This window comes from Sciurus vulgaris, assembly GCF_902686455.1.
Source record: "Sciurus vulgaris genome assembly, chromosome: 9".
In the NCBI taxonomy this organism is placed as follows: Eukaryota; Metazoa; Chordata; class Mammalia; order Rodentia; family Sciuridae; genus Sciurus; species Sciurus vulgaris.
In genome coordinates, this window is record NC_136469.1 from 134710224 (window position 1) to 134727303 (window position 17080).

Here is a 17080-nt window from a genome sequence, read left to right on the forward strand (position 1 = left end):
CCTCATGTCTGTTATCACCATGCAGATCTACGAGGTGACTGGGACAAGGTTCCTGAGGCAGAAGCCACCTCCTGGCCTCCTGTTGTCCTGTGCCCACCAGGCTGCACACATTACTAGGCCCATGTTAGCAGCTAGTGGGCGTTGGCCCAGCGAGAGCTTGTAGAGACTGCCACCTGCTCCCTTTCCCGTGTGCTGTGTCCTCCTGCGCACACACCACAGGGCCTTCTGGGAATGCAGGCTCTGGCAGTTTCTATCTTGGGTGCTGTGCCGGGCAGTCTACCTGCAGCCTGGAAAGGCTTTTTGGTGGCAGGGGAAGAATAAATAAAGACCACTACTTAGGCTTGTGCACCTCTCCTTTGTGTGTAAATCAGGAACAGATGCAAAACAGAGACTCCGCTGGACAGTCACCCATCGGGAGGGAGGATTGCTAAAAACCACAGTCTGTGGCGTGTGACTTGTTGGATTAGCATTGTGCTTTCATTGTTGTCCATGATGAGTCTAAATTATTGAAATCAGAACAAAAACTTAGGATCTTCTTATTCAGCCTAACAAGTTTATGTTATAAACACATGAATTGATGATTGACTGATGATTGACTTAAACACAATTTCATGTACGCTGAAAGCGCCATCAGATGTGGCATAGCCGTGGCTGGGGCAACTTGTTTTCTGAGTGAGTGACTTCTTGTAGATGGTAAACCAAAGACTCTGGAAGGAGAAATACAAACCTTACTTCAAAAGAGTACTATCATTAAAATGTAGTACATGTGCCCAAGTGGAGCTGTTAATTTCCTATATCCTGAGCTAAGTTGTAAGAAATTTCCCAGCAAGTTTAGAAATTTTCCAGTTATTTGATGTCCTTACCTATAGTTGTTTGAAGAATATTTGACTTATTTTCCCTTCTGTCCTTTTAAAATGCAGCTCATGTTTTTTGGCATCTTCCTGTGCCTGGATGCGTTTCTGTATGTGTTCACTCTGCTTCCTTTGAGAGTTTTCCTGGCACTGTTCAGACTCCTCACTCTGCCTTGCTATGGCTTAAGGTAAGCTTAAGATCATTAACTATTTTAAGTGGCTAAATTATTTCATTATTTTTACTACTTATAGGGTTTTTAGAATATGGATAATTCGTGTTTTTATCACATCTTAGCCCTTAATGCATAAATTGTTTATCTTTTGAATGTGTATTAAATGTTTATATAATATTATACATTTTATATGCATTTTTTTTCCCCAGAAACAAAACTTTACTGTAGCTGATAAAAATAACATTAATGCAAGAGGCTGTGTGAGAGCCCAGAATTAAGAATTAAAGACTTGCCTCTGCCTTATTTTTCTCAAAGTTCCTGGGCCTGCTGGGTGTCTTTTGTGAAAGAGGCCTGGGTTCTGGGTTAGGGAGGTAGCAGGCAGGTGATTCCAGAATCTTCTAAGGAGCTCTTACGGCAGGGTTCGTCCTCCCATTCATTTCAGAATCACTGTGGTAGTGTCCTGTAGAGCCTTAGTAATTGATTACAGGGGAGACTCCCCTTGATTTGTGACATCAGAAAAACTCATGCAGGCTACTGCCCCCTCGTGGGAAGGGTCAGACAGCCCGACCCGACTTTAAGCAGCTGGTTAGTTGTGGTAAACACCTGACTTCTCTAAGCCCGTTCTCTCATTACTAAAAAAGGGATATTGAAAGCTCAGTATCTTTCCCACAAAGACTGGGAGATGTAAAGAGGCCCTAGCATAATACCTGGTTCATAAGAGACAGAACACATACCAACTTCTCTCCCTTTCTTCTCTTCCAAATCAGAGTAGGTGGAGAGTGTTGGACCTGTGTGAAGCTTAGTGCTTTATTGGTGTTAAGGTTGGAAGGAGTTGGGATTTTGCAGTTTTTTTCTTCGTATAGTTATGGCAACATGCCTCCACTCATTGTAGTTACTCTTCATTAGCATTATTATTTTAGCATAGTTTCTGAGTTACATCTGTAATATGCATTACTTTTCTAAATGCATTTCATTATGAAAAAAGTTTTTAAAAAGATTGCTAAAATGGACAATTTGTGAAACAATTTACTATAGTGACTCTTGGTATATGTAATGTGTAATTAATGAAATAGATTAATCCTGGAAATTGAGTAATAAAAGTATTTGTCCATATACAGAATCATATATATATTTTTTAAGAACTAAGAGCTCTAAAATCTTTAAAGTAGAAAACAAACATAAACTTAACGTTTAGTAACACATAGTTCCTTTAAAAAGTGAGAGTTTTGATAGGAAAATTCTTTCATTTTAAGTAGGAATGATTTACTGATCATATTGTGACAAAGAATAAAAGTTATTCTTTGAGAGACTGCATGGACTAAAAACAGTTCTAAGATTTCAGCTTGTGTTTTTTGTATGTATGATACTTTACATACTCATCTTTCTGACTTTCCAGAATAATAGTGAATGATACATATTTTATTAATCATAAGTTATTCAGATGGGAGGATCATCTTAGGAATGTAACTATTAGCTTTATGATATTTCAAGTAGACCTTTCAAATAGATTTCAGATACCTTGAGAATTTTTGAGAAGGCCTTGTTCTTATGAGCATACTTTTTCAAGACAATTGTGGCTTGGTGCTTTTATAATAACAAAACCTCACCTCAGTTCATTGTTTTATTACTGTTTTGAGCTCAATAAAATCATGACATTTTACTCACCTTGTCAGAAGGCGAGAACAAAATCTAGCAAAACATTGCTAAATATAAATCTTCACCTGTAGCTGCTTAAAGAGGATAGATAACCTGGAAATTTGGATATAGTCAGACTAAACTGCCTGACATAAAAAAACTAATACCTGGGGATTTTCACATCTACGTTGTGAACTAGATGATCTCTTCACTATCCTGATGGACAAGGTTGGGCAGTTCGTATTCCAGCCACCTTCTTGTGAATGGCTTTCAGAGACTTAGCGTGTCGTAGATGATCATTGGCATAATGGATGAGATGAAGCATGGGAAGAGCTCGTAGCCAGCAGACTCCTCCTTCTAGAGCTGGTTCTTTCCTAGGGTCCGTTAGCACACAGATGACATGCACGGAGCCACAGTGACTTGCCATTGTTCCCAAGGGTCTCTTTTGGAGCATTTATTTGAAGTCCCCTCGTGTTCAGTCATTTACTCTGTGCCACACTCAGGCTCATTTCTGTGTGTCCCCTGTCACTTAGGGAAGAAGGGCACTTAAGTAGCACTAGAAAAGTCTTGTTTGTTCTGAATACTAAAAAAGGTATTGCAGGGAATAGGAATCTTAACTCCTCTGTTCCCATTTGTTGAGTGACTAATGCTTCCAAGAGCCAATCTTTTTTTAGTTTAAGATTTTTTTAAGCACATAAAGGTGATTGCTTTTTCATATTAGTTTGAAACACTTTTCAATCTAAATTAGTTTGAATCCCATTTGTTTTCTCTTTCCAAGATTTAACAGCAGAAAGGACACTAGAGGGCAGCCTGTTATAGTCTTTATTTAAGATTCCACTGTGCAACTGGGATTAACTAAAAAATTACATTTCATGCTGTCTCTAATATTTATATGATATATATATAAAACATGAAATTCAGTTAAAATTACATAACAGAATTTCAATAATCTTGAATACTCTGTGAGGGTAGGCTAGATGACACAGAATATGAAAATACTGCCCTAAAATCTCAGTGCCTTTAGGAAGCAAAAGGCACTGAGATTGAGTAGTGTTAAAATTGAGTAGTATGTCCTTACAGTAATATGTGTTACAATTTTATCTTCTTTGAGCAATTTTGAGAACAATTCTCTGAGCATTATTTTTTTTCAATAGCACTAGAAATAAGTTTTTATTTACACAATTAATGTTACTACATTACTAAATATGTGTATGAAAGATAAGAGTAAAAATAAGAGATAAATAACGATCAGTGTCTGATTTGGACTTAGTTCTCTTAATAATCAAGTATGTGTGAATTATATACATGCCCAGTTTATAACACTAGTGTACATCTGTTATGGGCATATGTACAGGAGAATGTGAATTAATGAACATTATTTTTAAAAACACAAAACTTACATAGTAATGTGAGAAGTTATATTAAACAAAGAGATTATTAATATAAAGTCTAAGATTTTCAAATATTTTAGTATAAAAATACATTTTACTTTTACAAAATGATTATTTAGAAATAGCCAAATTCTGCCTTTTTATAGCTTTCCTTCCAGTGTGCTCTACTTCTGTTAAAGATTATTTGACTTGCCTTGCCTATAGCTATATTATATTCCATCTTTTTCAGCAAGCAAAAAGTGCTCTTTCCTTCAGTCTGACTTTTTTTTTCCAAAGGGATGAGAAGAAATTAAAGAAACCAGCCAAGGAGTTGTTTGTATTCTTTTTTTCCAACTAATGTTTTCATTTTTGTCCCTTTCATATTTAAGTCTTCTTTCCATAAAAATTCTTCCTAGTCTCTTAATTCTTTAAAATTATTTTTAAAAAGAGGGGAAAAGTGTATTTGTCAAATTCATCAAATGATGGTATGGTAACTAGCAATCTGCAGCCTATGGTCCTACTTCTGTAATAGAGACACGTGTGCCTTTGCATAGTTGAGGTCCTTGCTTCCTCTGCTAGTAGAGTTCTGTCTGGTATGGCATTTGTGAGAGGCTTTTTTAATCTTGTAATTTAGTCTTTGAATCTATTTCTGCATCTTCTGAAAACTTGGCTTGGTTTTAGGCTCTGGCTTTGGTTTTAGTTTATTTTTTTTGCCAGAGGTAATAACCAAATGAGCAAAGCCTCTGCCTTTCACTGTGGGCCAGGACCGGGATGAGCCTGTAGCCCCCAAGTGAGTCAGCCTTCATCGCAGTTGCTCAGTCACAGTGCGCTCTGCCAGCTTCTGATCCTGTCGAGGTTTTATTCTTCTTGAGCTGTTGACGGGGTAATTACCTTGAGTCTGTAGCTAGCTGGGTATGTTATTTACAAAGGATGGCCTCTATAAAAAGTTGACTTCTATCCTCAGTGATCTCAGAAATACTTAGTTGAATCTGTTCCTAGTGAATTAGTGATCTTGGAAGGTTTTTGTTTCTAGTCGACTTAGTCGACTTAAAAAAAAAGAAAAAGAAAAATACATCTAGATTGTTGAAAAGCAGATTCATTTACATATTTCTTCCCTTTCCTAAATAGGGTACTATCATTTTAGAAGAAATATTTCAAAAATGTTTTGAATTAAAAATGATCTTTTTAATGACTGAGGATGTGGAAAACAAATAAATTGTGATGAGTTGTGATTCATTATGTGAGGTGTCTGTTTCTAGGGAGAAAGAGGAATTTGTTTTTCAGAAGAATAGACTACTCTGTATTATGCTAATGAGATATCAACTATCATTTTTCAAAATTTACTTGTAGAGGAAATAAAAAATAGCCAACTGTGTAAGTATTTTTAATTTACCTGGCATTTTTGTGGGCCCTGTTTCCTCCTAAAATTTGTGATGTTATTTTGTTCTTCAAATTGTCAGTCACATTTGAGTGGAAAGTCGAAGGAGATTATAGAGGAAATGACAAAATTTGGTGCTGAGAGCTGGTAGTTATTGTTGGAATACTTCGCTAGACCATCTTAGTGGTGAGTCAAGTGGATTAAGTAATAAGTGCTGCAGTATTTTCCTTTAACTGTTAGAACAAATAAACAAGCAAATTTTCTGATCCCTTACCCCAGTTTTAGGCATAAACTCTTGTTCGAGGCCTCCATGACTTTTTTCCCCCTTGTTTTAAGAGGCAAGAGTGTCTTCTTTGAGAGTTGACCCCATAGAAAAACTCTTCTTTCACAGAACAACTGTGAACTTAAAACACTTGAGTTTTTTAATGAATTGGGTTTCCTCCACGTGACTTACCTCCTTCAGGATAGTTCTGCCCCAAATTAACTTCGCACATGCTTTATAAATAGGTTTTCTCTTTTCAGGCAAAATTAAGAACTTGGTTCTGGCCTAAGTGATTGGCACCACCAGGAGAGCACACTTAGGGAGCATGGTGTCTCTCTGGGGAGGAAGAACACCTGCTGCTTCCTCTGGCCAGGGCTAATCTGCAGGACTTGCTGGTGGAGAGCAGTGTTTGTTATGCTAGAGTCTTCCTAACCTCGGGTTTTGTTATCCCGTTCCTCACCATGAGGCTCTAAGTAGCGTAGCAACATTACAACCTTCTCTCTTTCTTTCTCTCTCGTAAATCAGACCGAAGGGAGGAGCACTTTCACTTCCTTTATAGGATGGAAGGTGGTGGCACAGGGACTCCTTGTGGTGAGTAAACCCTGATTTTTCCTTCTATACTCTTGGCCAAATTGACATCAGTACAATGAATTATAATTGTGATGCAGAAGTAACAGCATAGGCAAACATAACCATCTGGGCACAGAAACATGCTGCAGAAAGGGGATTCCCTGTCATTTAATAGCATCCTTACTTGGTCTTAAAGCTTTGACCATGTTTGTTTATGAAGAATTTGACTATGATTTCTCTCAACATGAAAATTACCTGTAAATGATCTTAATTGCACATGCTGGTCTAGATTGGACAACTCCACAGTGGATGGCAGACCTTCAGGGCTTCCATGTAAACACTTTGTTTTACATTACTCCAAATTACTGAACGTAGCTTTATAAAATCCATTATTGTTTTCTAATATAGGTTGAAATTATTTTGAAGTTCAAATACAGATGTTAATCATTCAGTGAAAGTGCTAAGTAATTATTTTTCTCCTATATATCAGTCATGCTTGAAAATAACTCAGTTCCCTAGTTAAGGAAAACATCTTGTTCCTAGTACTTTATTCTCATTTACTTTAAAATTATAAAGGGACTTCTCTTTCAAAAATATGAACCATTTTAAATATTTTACATTTTTTATATTAATAGTGCTTATATTTCTACACTCCTTCAATTCCATAAAATGTTTTAAAATATTAAAAGAGAAAGATCCAATTTTTATATTTTATGATGAAATAACTCATGCCGATACCCTGGCCTGTTTCAATGATGATTTAAATGTATAGGATTCTCCCATTTTTCTTGCTCATTTTTTGTTGCTGCCTCTCCCACCCATTACCAGAGCTACTTCAGTAGTAGACTCCTAGAGAGAGAGGAACAGCCTGCCCTGGACCATCTTCTCCACATGTAGCTTTGTCCCCATACACCTGTGAGCCCTCCACAACAACTGGAGGTGTTTAAAATGGTGAATTCTGCAATATAAAATAGTAAATTGTAATAATTAGTAAGAGAGCAATGAAGTATTATAGGAATAAAAGGTAGAATTTAGGAATGTAGAAAATTTTGTTTTTGTAAGGGTAGTTTAGATAGAAATTTTTTCAAGCTTCTGTTGAATGTCTTATTTTGAAAATGTTTTAAGTTCTCATGAATATCTTATAAATGTTACTTGACTTGGGTAACACACAGCCAAACTCATAAATTAGATGAGTTGGGTTTTTACTCTGCCCAACATATTTCACTTAGGATTTTCTATATTTGCAAAAGGAATTGCCAGTAACTGCCATTTTACAGCCATTTATAACAAAAAATTTTAACCTGCAATATTCAAAGGCCAATGCCAAGTTGATTGGCAAGGCTGTAGGTAAGCTTCTCATAAGGTTTGAAATGTTTCCACATAGTCACCTAAAAATATCCTGGCACAGAAGAAACAAATACTGTGATTGGTTCAAGTTGTTGTAACCGGGTAAACTTATTTGTGAGGTCAGTTCTCTTATTAGAGAGCCAATGATGCACATAGGTATCTATAAGAGGCCACCTTAGAAATAGTGCTTTATTTTTGCAACTTTCATTTTCCATTAACCAGGACATTTGGGTGAAAACAAAGGGTTCTACTTCTTTTATTCTTCATTTGAATAATATTCCTTAATTTTGAAAATCAGTTATCTCTATAGCAGCCAGAACAGGGTTAGCAGTGGAAGATTTTGTCCAGTGGGGAGTACCCAGATTGAAGGAGATTGGATGAAAACACCTAGTCCTGGATATTTACCTATATTTTTAGAAATAAAGTGAGAGGTATATCAGTTTTTCCAGGTGGTAAATTATATAGTGTTAAATTTTAGTGAGACACAGAACATGTTGAGTTGTTGGTTCCTATAAGCTTAAAAGTTCTTTTGTAAGAAGTTGTGAATGTGGAGCATGCCTTCTAGAACCAGACTGCCAGGCTTCTGGCCCTGCTCCACCTCAGAGCACCTTATTCGCTGTGCAGCCACAGGCACCTGCTCAGCTACCCCTGGCCCCAGGTGTAAAACTGGGATAGTGGTGGTACCGTCCTCACTGGACTATTGTGAGCACTCAAGGGGGTCTCTGCGGAGTGCCTGGAACAGTGCCTGCCCTGCAGTAACTGAATGGTAGCATAGGTGTTTTTACAGCTTTCCTTGGCCTTCACAGCCTGGTTTAATCCTGGGTAAGATGAAACTAAATTAAAATTGTTTACTCTTAATTTTGAAATTTTAACTTAACTATCTTGGTTCAAAAAGTGTGATGTTACATTATTTTGATATGTATTTCCAATATTTGGTAGATCTGATTTCTACCAATGATCTTAACTGTAATCTTCCTCCTTAGGTGTGCTACCAAATTGTTTCTGTGTTGCAAATATGTTTATAAAGAAATGCAATTGGGCATATACCAAAGGAGACTTATATCTAAGTATAGTTTTCTACTTTAGTTAGTAATCAAAACCATTTTGGTAAATCAGTGCAATTTAAATAATATTAGCCTATGTTTAGTTCCCATCATTTTAATTCATAAAATATCACCCGTTGTCCTTAAGTCCAAAGGGCCTGTGCTTGGTGCCACGTGCTGTTCAGCATGTGCTGAGCTGCACACACTTCACAGGAGGTGCAGCAACACAGGCGCTTCTGAGGACGTCTGGGGCCACGTCTGCACCGACACCTCTCAGTTCATCTCCCGGCCATCAGGTGGAGATGGCCACTCGTGGGCCAGGGGCTTGAGAGCGTTCACAATGTCTCCTTCTCTCAGCTTTTGAACTAGAAGTGTGTTTACTGTGAACAGAAATAGAACTCTCTCTCGTGTGGGTAGAGGCAGGAAATACCCTGAGTTGTCGGGTAACCCTTGGCAGAGATCTGTGCTCTGGACTGGGTGTGTAGGACATGGGAGATGAGGGTCACTTGGGGTTCCATGAGATGACAAGGGCTGGAATCTGTGTGGGAGGAAGAGGGACAACACTGGGGAAAAGAAAGGGTGTGACCCATGAAATGACAGGGGCTGGTTCAGCATCCTCGATGTGCTTTTGCCCAGGGCCCCGACTTTGACTGCCCAGAACATCTCACTAGGTTTCTCCTGCCTGTTTCAAGACATGTGATCTGTCTTAAACACATTCTGACCCTTCTCCCATTTAGGCTCATTGGAATGTCTTCCCAGCCACTTGTAACCCATCTTGGAATTGCCTCTCTTTAGGACTTGCGGGATCCCATTTTCTGTCTGTAAACAGATCAGCCGAGGTCGTTCTTAACTTAGGTTCACATGGTAGAAAACAGTGAGGTTCTGTGACAGCTGCTCACGGAATTGGCACGCATTGTCATGGTCTTGTGAAGCAGTATTCCAGGTGATAGTTTGGAAGACTTAAAGATTCCTCGCCTACTCTTAAGAAAGCCCCTGAAAGTGGACAACAGTTAGGAAAGAGCCCCAGAGTGCAGGTAGCCAAGGCATAAGCAGGCCATTCAGAGGCTAGAGGCTGAGCAGCAGATGAGCTCACGCTGGTATTGTTGCTTGGAATGTTGCCAAGATTGGAAAGAAGAGGCTTTGTAGCTCCTTTTTATTGAGTGTGCTGCACAACAAAAGGCCAAATACAGGAGACCAAGCATCTTCCTTCTTGAGGAATCTGTCTTTAGTAGACATGGAGAAAGCATCTTTCCTACCCACGTCACAGGAGTTCTATATCCAATGAAAGAAATCCCGAATCCCTTTTTTCTTTTTTCTAATTTATGTTTTGTTCTGTCTTATTATTTCCTTTCACATGTTATGTTTGTTAGGTTTAGATTTTCACACTCTGATCTCATAATTAAGAAATGATTCTTCTCATTAATTATGAAAAGTTTCATAATTTTAATTCACATCACAAAGAACTTCCATAGTATAAGCGGTGTCCTATACACTAGTACCAAAAAGAATTCACAGGCAAGGTAAATAATCATTTATTTATGTATGTATGTATGTATGTATGTATGTATGTTTATGTGGTGCTAAGGATCAAACCCAGGACCTCACATGTGCTAGGCAAGTGCTCTACCACTGAGTTATAACCCCAACCCCTTTATAAAGGATGTTGAGTCTCCTACTGGGAGAAATTAACTTTGAAACTACACTGGATACTGTTTTTCACCCACAAGATTGGCAGATTCAGAAGCCTGTCACACACTGTTGGATGCACAGTGACTGCAGAATTCCTGCTCATGTGGCCAGCAGAAGAGTAAATGGGCACTCTCCACAGAAGGCACATCAGCTGATCCTACCAAAATGTCAAATGAATGTAACCCCCAACTCCAGTTTCAAGAATGCATTTAGCTATATTGCCATTTATGAGACATGACATGTACATTGTGCCATAGTTGTAGTAAAAGAACTGGACACCTGTCGGGGGTGTTTAAGTAAGTGGTGGTACATCTGCTTGGGAGATGCTGTACTGCCGTGAAAGTTTGAATTCCTCGTGAACCAAGATGGAAAAACCTGTTATGCTTCTGAATGAAAAATGCAAGGTGCAGACCGGTGTGCACAGAATGCTGACATTGTCAGAGGGCTGGCCCAGCAAGAAAGGGCTTCAACAGGAGGTGGAAGGCTACGGTTGCTTTAAGGCTCTCTGTCCGCAGAAACCTGCCCTCTGTTCACTTGTGAAGACTCCTGACTTCTCATTGTAGTTCTGGCTTAACATCTTATTCTGTAGACAAAAATATTCATACTGTCAAGTATTCATTTAGTATGACTTTCCTTGTGAGCTTGAAGTTCTTAAAAGATCAGCCTAATTCTCATTATTACCTTTGCTAGTATATGACCAGTAAATTGTGTATTTTGAGAACACAAAGTAAGACTCATATTTTCATTTCTTCTTGTGTGTTTCAGAGATAGACGTTTGCTTCAGCCTGCCCAGGTGTGTGACATTTTGAAGGGTGTCATTTTGGTGATCTGTTATTTCATGATGCACTATGTCGACTACTCTATGATGTACCACCTGATAAGGGGGCAGTCTGTCATCAAGCTCTACATCATCTACAACATGCTCGAGGTAAGCGCTCTTGTGACCCTGCAGGGCCAGTCTAGCCCCGCTGCCTGCACACGTGACCAGTGCACATGACTCGAGTCTCCCAGTGTAGAAGGTACCTGAGAGTCGAGGACACTTTTCTAGCAACTCTAGTGAAGGTGCTTCTGGCCTTTAATGTGTTACTTGGGGCTCTGGTAAGTGTGATTCTGCTTTGGTAGAACTGGGGTGGGCCTGGAGAATCTGTGCATCTAATGAGGTGGTGCTTGGGCTGCTGGTTCTGGGACACACTTAGGGTAGCAGGCCTGTGTGTGATGTGTCCTCCAGCACGGAGGGGAACTACTGCTGGGCGTGTACACTGCCAAAAGCCAGGGAGTTTGTTTTGCAAATTCATTGGAAATCCATGTTGTGTTTTTCACTAGAACTTTTTTTAAAGACTATGAAATAAATGCTATGATTATATGTATGTCTGCTGTAATAGATTTGCATTTTAAATTACTTTGAGATTTTTACATAAATTTTCCCAATTTCTCTAAAAACTTCGTATTTTTAATATAAAAGATATTTCACTTTAAACAAACAACACAAAGTAAAACCCTATATTTGTAACAAAAGAAATTTAAGTTACAAATTCACTTTATAAAAAATTACTATTTTATAAACAGAATTTTAATCAGTTTGTTTTAAATAGAAAGCTATACTAATTATACACTAATTTTGAAATTGAATACGTGAATTGCTGATTAAAATGGCTTAAATAGTTAACTTGTAACTTTGCTTGATGATGTGGCTTAAGCATAGCAGGTGCAAGCCCAGGCTCTAGGTCTAGAGACAGATTCCCTCTGATGGAGTCCTGATGCTTTCTCTTACTACCTGGCTATCCTGGTCTTGGCAACTGGTTGCCAGTAATCTACAATCATCCATTTTTCACCAGTAGAGTAGAGATACTAGGGGAGTTACGGGCTAAATGAGACAATGCAAAGAGCTTAGCACAGTGCCAGGCATGTAGTGAGAGCGCCCTGATGAGTCGGTGTCAGCAAGTGCTTCCAGCTGCACAGGCTGCGTGCTGTGCACTGCACTAGGCCCTCACAGACCTGGGGAGCGAGCCTGTGCTCATGGAGCTTATGCTCTGTGAGTGGGAGAGAGCCCGTGAGGAAGGAGATGTGAGAACATCATGAAGACTGATGAGAAAGACCACCATAATGTGCGGAGACTGTGGGCCACGAGAGGACAGGGCATCCTGGGAAGGGCCTCTCAGAAGGTAGCAGTTGGCTGACTCCCAGGTAGTGTGATGCCCCCCTTCCCCCTTCTCATGTGTCTTTGTGTTACACCAAGTTCAAGAAGAGCAATACCCCAAATGTCTTTAGGAAATAAATCTGCAGATTTTAAATTCCATACAATAAATTTCAAGCAAAATACAGCTGCATTGTATACAAATATTAGGTGTGCATAGAGTGAGTCAACTGATATTGTCCTTAAATTTAAGTTTGCGGGGCTGGGGAGATAGCTGAGTCGGTAGAGTGCTTGCAAAGGCCCTGGGTTTGATCCCCAGCACCCCCCCCCCCCAAAAAATTCAAGTTTGCATGCTGAGTTTAAAGTGCTAAAACCAGAGGCACCATGATCTTGATGTTCCTGTCCACTTTAATTATTGCCACTATGTAAGACTTCTTATAACGAACAGCAAACTGGAGACAAAGTCTAATTCAAATCCTGCAAATATTTGAGTACTTACTGTGTGCCAGAGAATAAAGAAATATGAATGAATAAGTAACCAAAGATCCCTGTACTTTACTTTCTAGTACTAGGATTTAAAAAATCAGGTCTCTAATATTCAAGTTGCATCTGAATTGTACCATGTTTGGGGTACTGTGAAAAAGTGTCTTTTGCCATTTCTCTGTAGGTCGCCGACCGCTTGTTTTCATCATTCGGACAAGATATCCTAGATGCCCTCTACTGGACAGCAACAGAGCCCAAAGAGAGAAAGAGAGCCCACATTGGGGTGATCCCTCATTTTTTCATGGCTGTTCTCTATGTCTGTATCCTTTTAGATTTGCTGAAAATTCCAGAAGTCAGCACATATTCTACCTTTTTTTTTTTTTTTTAATTGCTATTTACAGATTTAAAGATGTATATGTGTATTCAGGAAATTAGGTGAAATATCTGTCTCCTTTTAAGAAACTGGTTTAATAGAAATTGGAAATGAGTTTAAAGAGTGTCATGTTTACATGACCCTCTGAACTTCTGGAAATTATTCTAGTCATACTATAACTGAACCCAGGCGTGCTATGCCACTGAGCCACATTGAGCCAACCCTTTTTATTTTTTATTTGGAGACAGCGTCTTGCCAAAAGTTGCTGAGGCTGACTTCTTCTAACTCGCCATCATTCTGCTTCAGCCCCGAGTCATAGGGATGGCAGGTGTGCACCACTGTTACCTTGCTGTTGGCATTATCTTTTAAGTCCGTGAATTCTTTTTTTTTTTTTTTTTTTTAATTTTGTATTTATTCCCTTTAGGTATACATGACAGTAGAATGTATTTTGACATATCATACATACATGGAGTATAACTTCCCATTGATGTGGAGTTAACTGGTCACATATTCATATATGAACGTAGGAAAGTTATGTCCTGTTCATTCTACTGTCATTCCATCCTCCATCCCTTCCCTCCCCAAGACACCCCCCCAGTCCAAACATCTGAACTTCCACTCCTCCCTCCCCTCTCTCCTACCTACTGTGAGTCAGCATCAAAACATTTGGCCTCTGGTTTTTTGGGACTGGCTTATTTCACTTCACATGATAGTCTCGAGTTCCATCTATTTACCTGCAAATGCCATAATTTTATTCTTCTTTATGGCTGAGTGATATTTCATTATGTATATGCACTGCCTGTGAATTCTTTATTACAATTTGTGTGCGTGTATGTGTGTGTGTGTGTGTTTGTACTAGTTTAAAATCTGTGTGTGTGTGTGCACGTACTCACATGTATATTTACACTGAGCATGCCTACTCTTGAGGTCCTTGTGGAGTCAGGACTCACACACAATCTTACTGTCTCTGAAAAAGTGGCACTTTGAAGAAATTGGGTTCATATTTGGGAAGTTAAGAGCTAAATGGAAAGATACCTAAGGGCTAAGTGGAAAGATACCTTTGAGGGCAGAAACTTGTTCCAGTTTTAGTGGAGTAAAGCAGTTACCATTTTAGATTATACATTAGCTGTTCCATATGAAATATGAATATTTCTGAATGACATGGAAAAGCATCTTAATTTTCAGACATTTCTTGCCATCATAACTCTCCATGTCACCTAAAGAACCAAAGAAGACAGTCACCTCCAGACCATCTTTTATCTCGTTCTTTTTCTTTTTAAATTCAAATTATCTTAATTCAGAATGTATATTCCTAAGTCTCTTCTTTCAGTATTTACAATAATTTATTCCATTTATTTACCAAACTATTTTGAAGGTGTGTTTCATAGGCACTGTGCCGTGTTCTAGGGATTCCCCGTTTCGGGGGGCTGGGGGTCTAAGTAAATGAATGCACAGAGGTTCCTTTCTGCTGGTTTGGCTCATTTCATGTGGATTACATTCCTTTTCTCCTGTCAAATTTATATCAGTGGTAACTGACAGGGAAATTATGAAGACAATAAAATACAATATTTGGTTTAGAAAGTATGGTCATTTCTCCATTTTTCGCTTTCAAAATTTTTAGTGTTATCTATCAATAATATGAAATCAAATTTTAGTTTTTTCCTTGACTTTCCATTAGTTTTGCATGCGATTCTCATAATGGTTCAGGCAACAACACTCAATGTAGCTTTTAACTCACACAACAAGTCCCTGCTTACTATCATGATGTCTAATAATGTAAGTATGAGGTTCTACATTACATTGGGGTTTATATGGTACTGCAGAGGTGATACTGTAGAAGAAATGAAGTTCTTTGTTCTGTATAATATTCTCCAGAAAGTTTTTATATATAGCAAGTCAATTTTTAAAAGTAGGACAATGATAAAGATATTTCTGTTTTCCATTTCAGTTTGTTGAAATTAAAGGAAGCGTTTTCAAGAAGTTTGAAAAGAACAATCTCTTTCAAATGTCAAATAGTGGTATGTACAATTAGATTCTACTTGCAGCTCTAATTAAAATTGATTCAAAGTGGTTGATTGCCATAAATATAACTGCTGAATTACATTTTAATTAAAAAAAATTTTGAACTACTCGTACTGACACATTTGGATAAAGGTTAAACATTTTTAACCCTACCTACTTCTAAAAGTTAATTCAGTGTGGTTTATTGCCATAAAACATTAGAACATTATCACCACTAGAAGAGAATATAGGAGAATATATTCACAATCTTTGTGTAAACAAACATTTTTAGAGAATGCACAAGAAGCACTAACCATAAGAAGAAATAAATTGGACTTCAAATACTTATACTCAATTAAAAAGTTAAGAAAAAATTCCAAGTATTGTGGCACACACCTGTAATTCCAGTGACTTAGAAGCTGAAGCAGGAGGATCATAAGTTCAAGGCCAGTCTCAGCAATTTAGCAAGGCACTGTCTTAAAATCAGAAAAAACAAAGGCTGGGGATGTGGCTCAGTGGTAAAGTACCTAGTTCAACCTCAGTACCTGGAAAAAAAAGAAAATCCAAAGACAAGCCACACTATTGAAAGATTGATATGTATATAGCAAACAGTATTTTTGTTTCCTGAACATACTACAAATTCAGCTAATCAGTTATGAAAAAATAATTTTAAAAAGGGCAAAAGACTAAAACAGACATTTTGTAAAAGATGTATAAATCACCAATAAGCCATGAAAAGGTGCTTATTAACATTGTTGGGGAAAACATCACCAGAGAAATGCAAAGGAAAGCCATTAGAGACTTTGCAGAACCAGAACCCTTGTCCTGACAGTGCCAGAAGTTAGTGAGGATAGGAATTCAGCTGACACACTCAGGCAATGATGGTGTGGATGTAAAAACTACAGCTGCTCTGGAAAACTTCTGGCAGTTTCTTTCTTAAAACAGTTAAATGGCAATGCTGTAATTCAGCATTGAAAATTATTATGGCAACTTTATTCAGAGTAGCCAGAAACCAAATGTCTATCAATAAGAAAATAAGCCCCAGAGTACTACTCAGCAATGAAAGAAAAAATATGAGCTGCTTATATATCCTATCGTGTACATCTCAGAAGCATTGTGTTCAGCAAAAAAAAAAAAAAAGCCAGATACATACACAAAAAGGGCATACTGTTGGATTTCATTTATATGAGGCTTATGACCAGATACCAGTTAGTTGATGATAGAAGTGAGTGACCGCCAACTGGGGACAGGTACCCATGGGGAGGAGTCCAAGGAAACTTTCTGGGTGAGATAACTCTTCTGCATATTTATTAGGAGATTGACAACACAGATGAAGCATTTTTCCAGAACTCAGTACATTCCACTCTGTGTAATTTGCTTCTATATTTGACAAGGAGAATAATAACATATGAAGATAATAAAGCAAAAAAAAAAAAAAAAAATGTTTAGCATTGTAGGAGAAAATCAGGCCAGGAATCAAAAGAACAAATGGAATATTAACAAGTCTTGATGATCCTGTGGGGCCACAGAGAGCCTTAGCTCAGAGCTCTGAGAGCAGTGGTGCATCTCTACTCCCGTTTCTTTCCTTTCACGTGTGTGGGGTCAAGTGCTGTGAATCTGAATGAACCGGGAGCCTCAAGGAAGGCATTTTGTGGTCAGCTTTAATAGCTGTAGTTAACCGTAGGACATATTGATGGAACTCTAAGAATTTTATTTGTTGCAGAAATCATCTTTTTATTAACTTATATCAGTACCCTGCTTTGAGTATGTG

General features: G+C 38.2%; 1 protein-coding gene across 1 annotated transcript in view; it reads left to right on the forward strand.

Moving 5' to 3' along the window:
• The window catches only part of TAPT1 (transmembrane anterior posterior transformation 1), a 55015-nt gene that overhangs the window by 18584 nt on the left and 19351 nt on the right, over positions 1 to 17080 (forward strand). Inside the window, exons 3-7 of the mRNA XM_079154257.1 lie at positions 921 to 1039; positions 11084 to 11246; positions 13120 to 13255; positions 14987 to 15084; positions 15257 to 15326. Of these exons, the coding sequence (XP_079010383.1) occupies positions 921 to 1039; positions 11084 to 11246; positions 13120 to 13255; positions 14987 to 15084; positions 15257 to 15326 (586 nt within the window). The remainder of the gene's footprint in view (positions 1 to 920; positions 1040 to 11083; positions 11247 to 13119; positions 13256 to 14986; positions 15085 to 15256; positions 15327 to 17080) is intronic.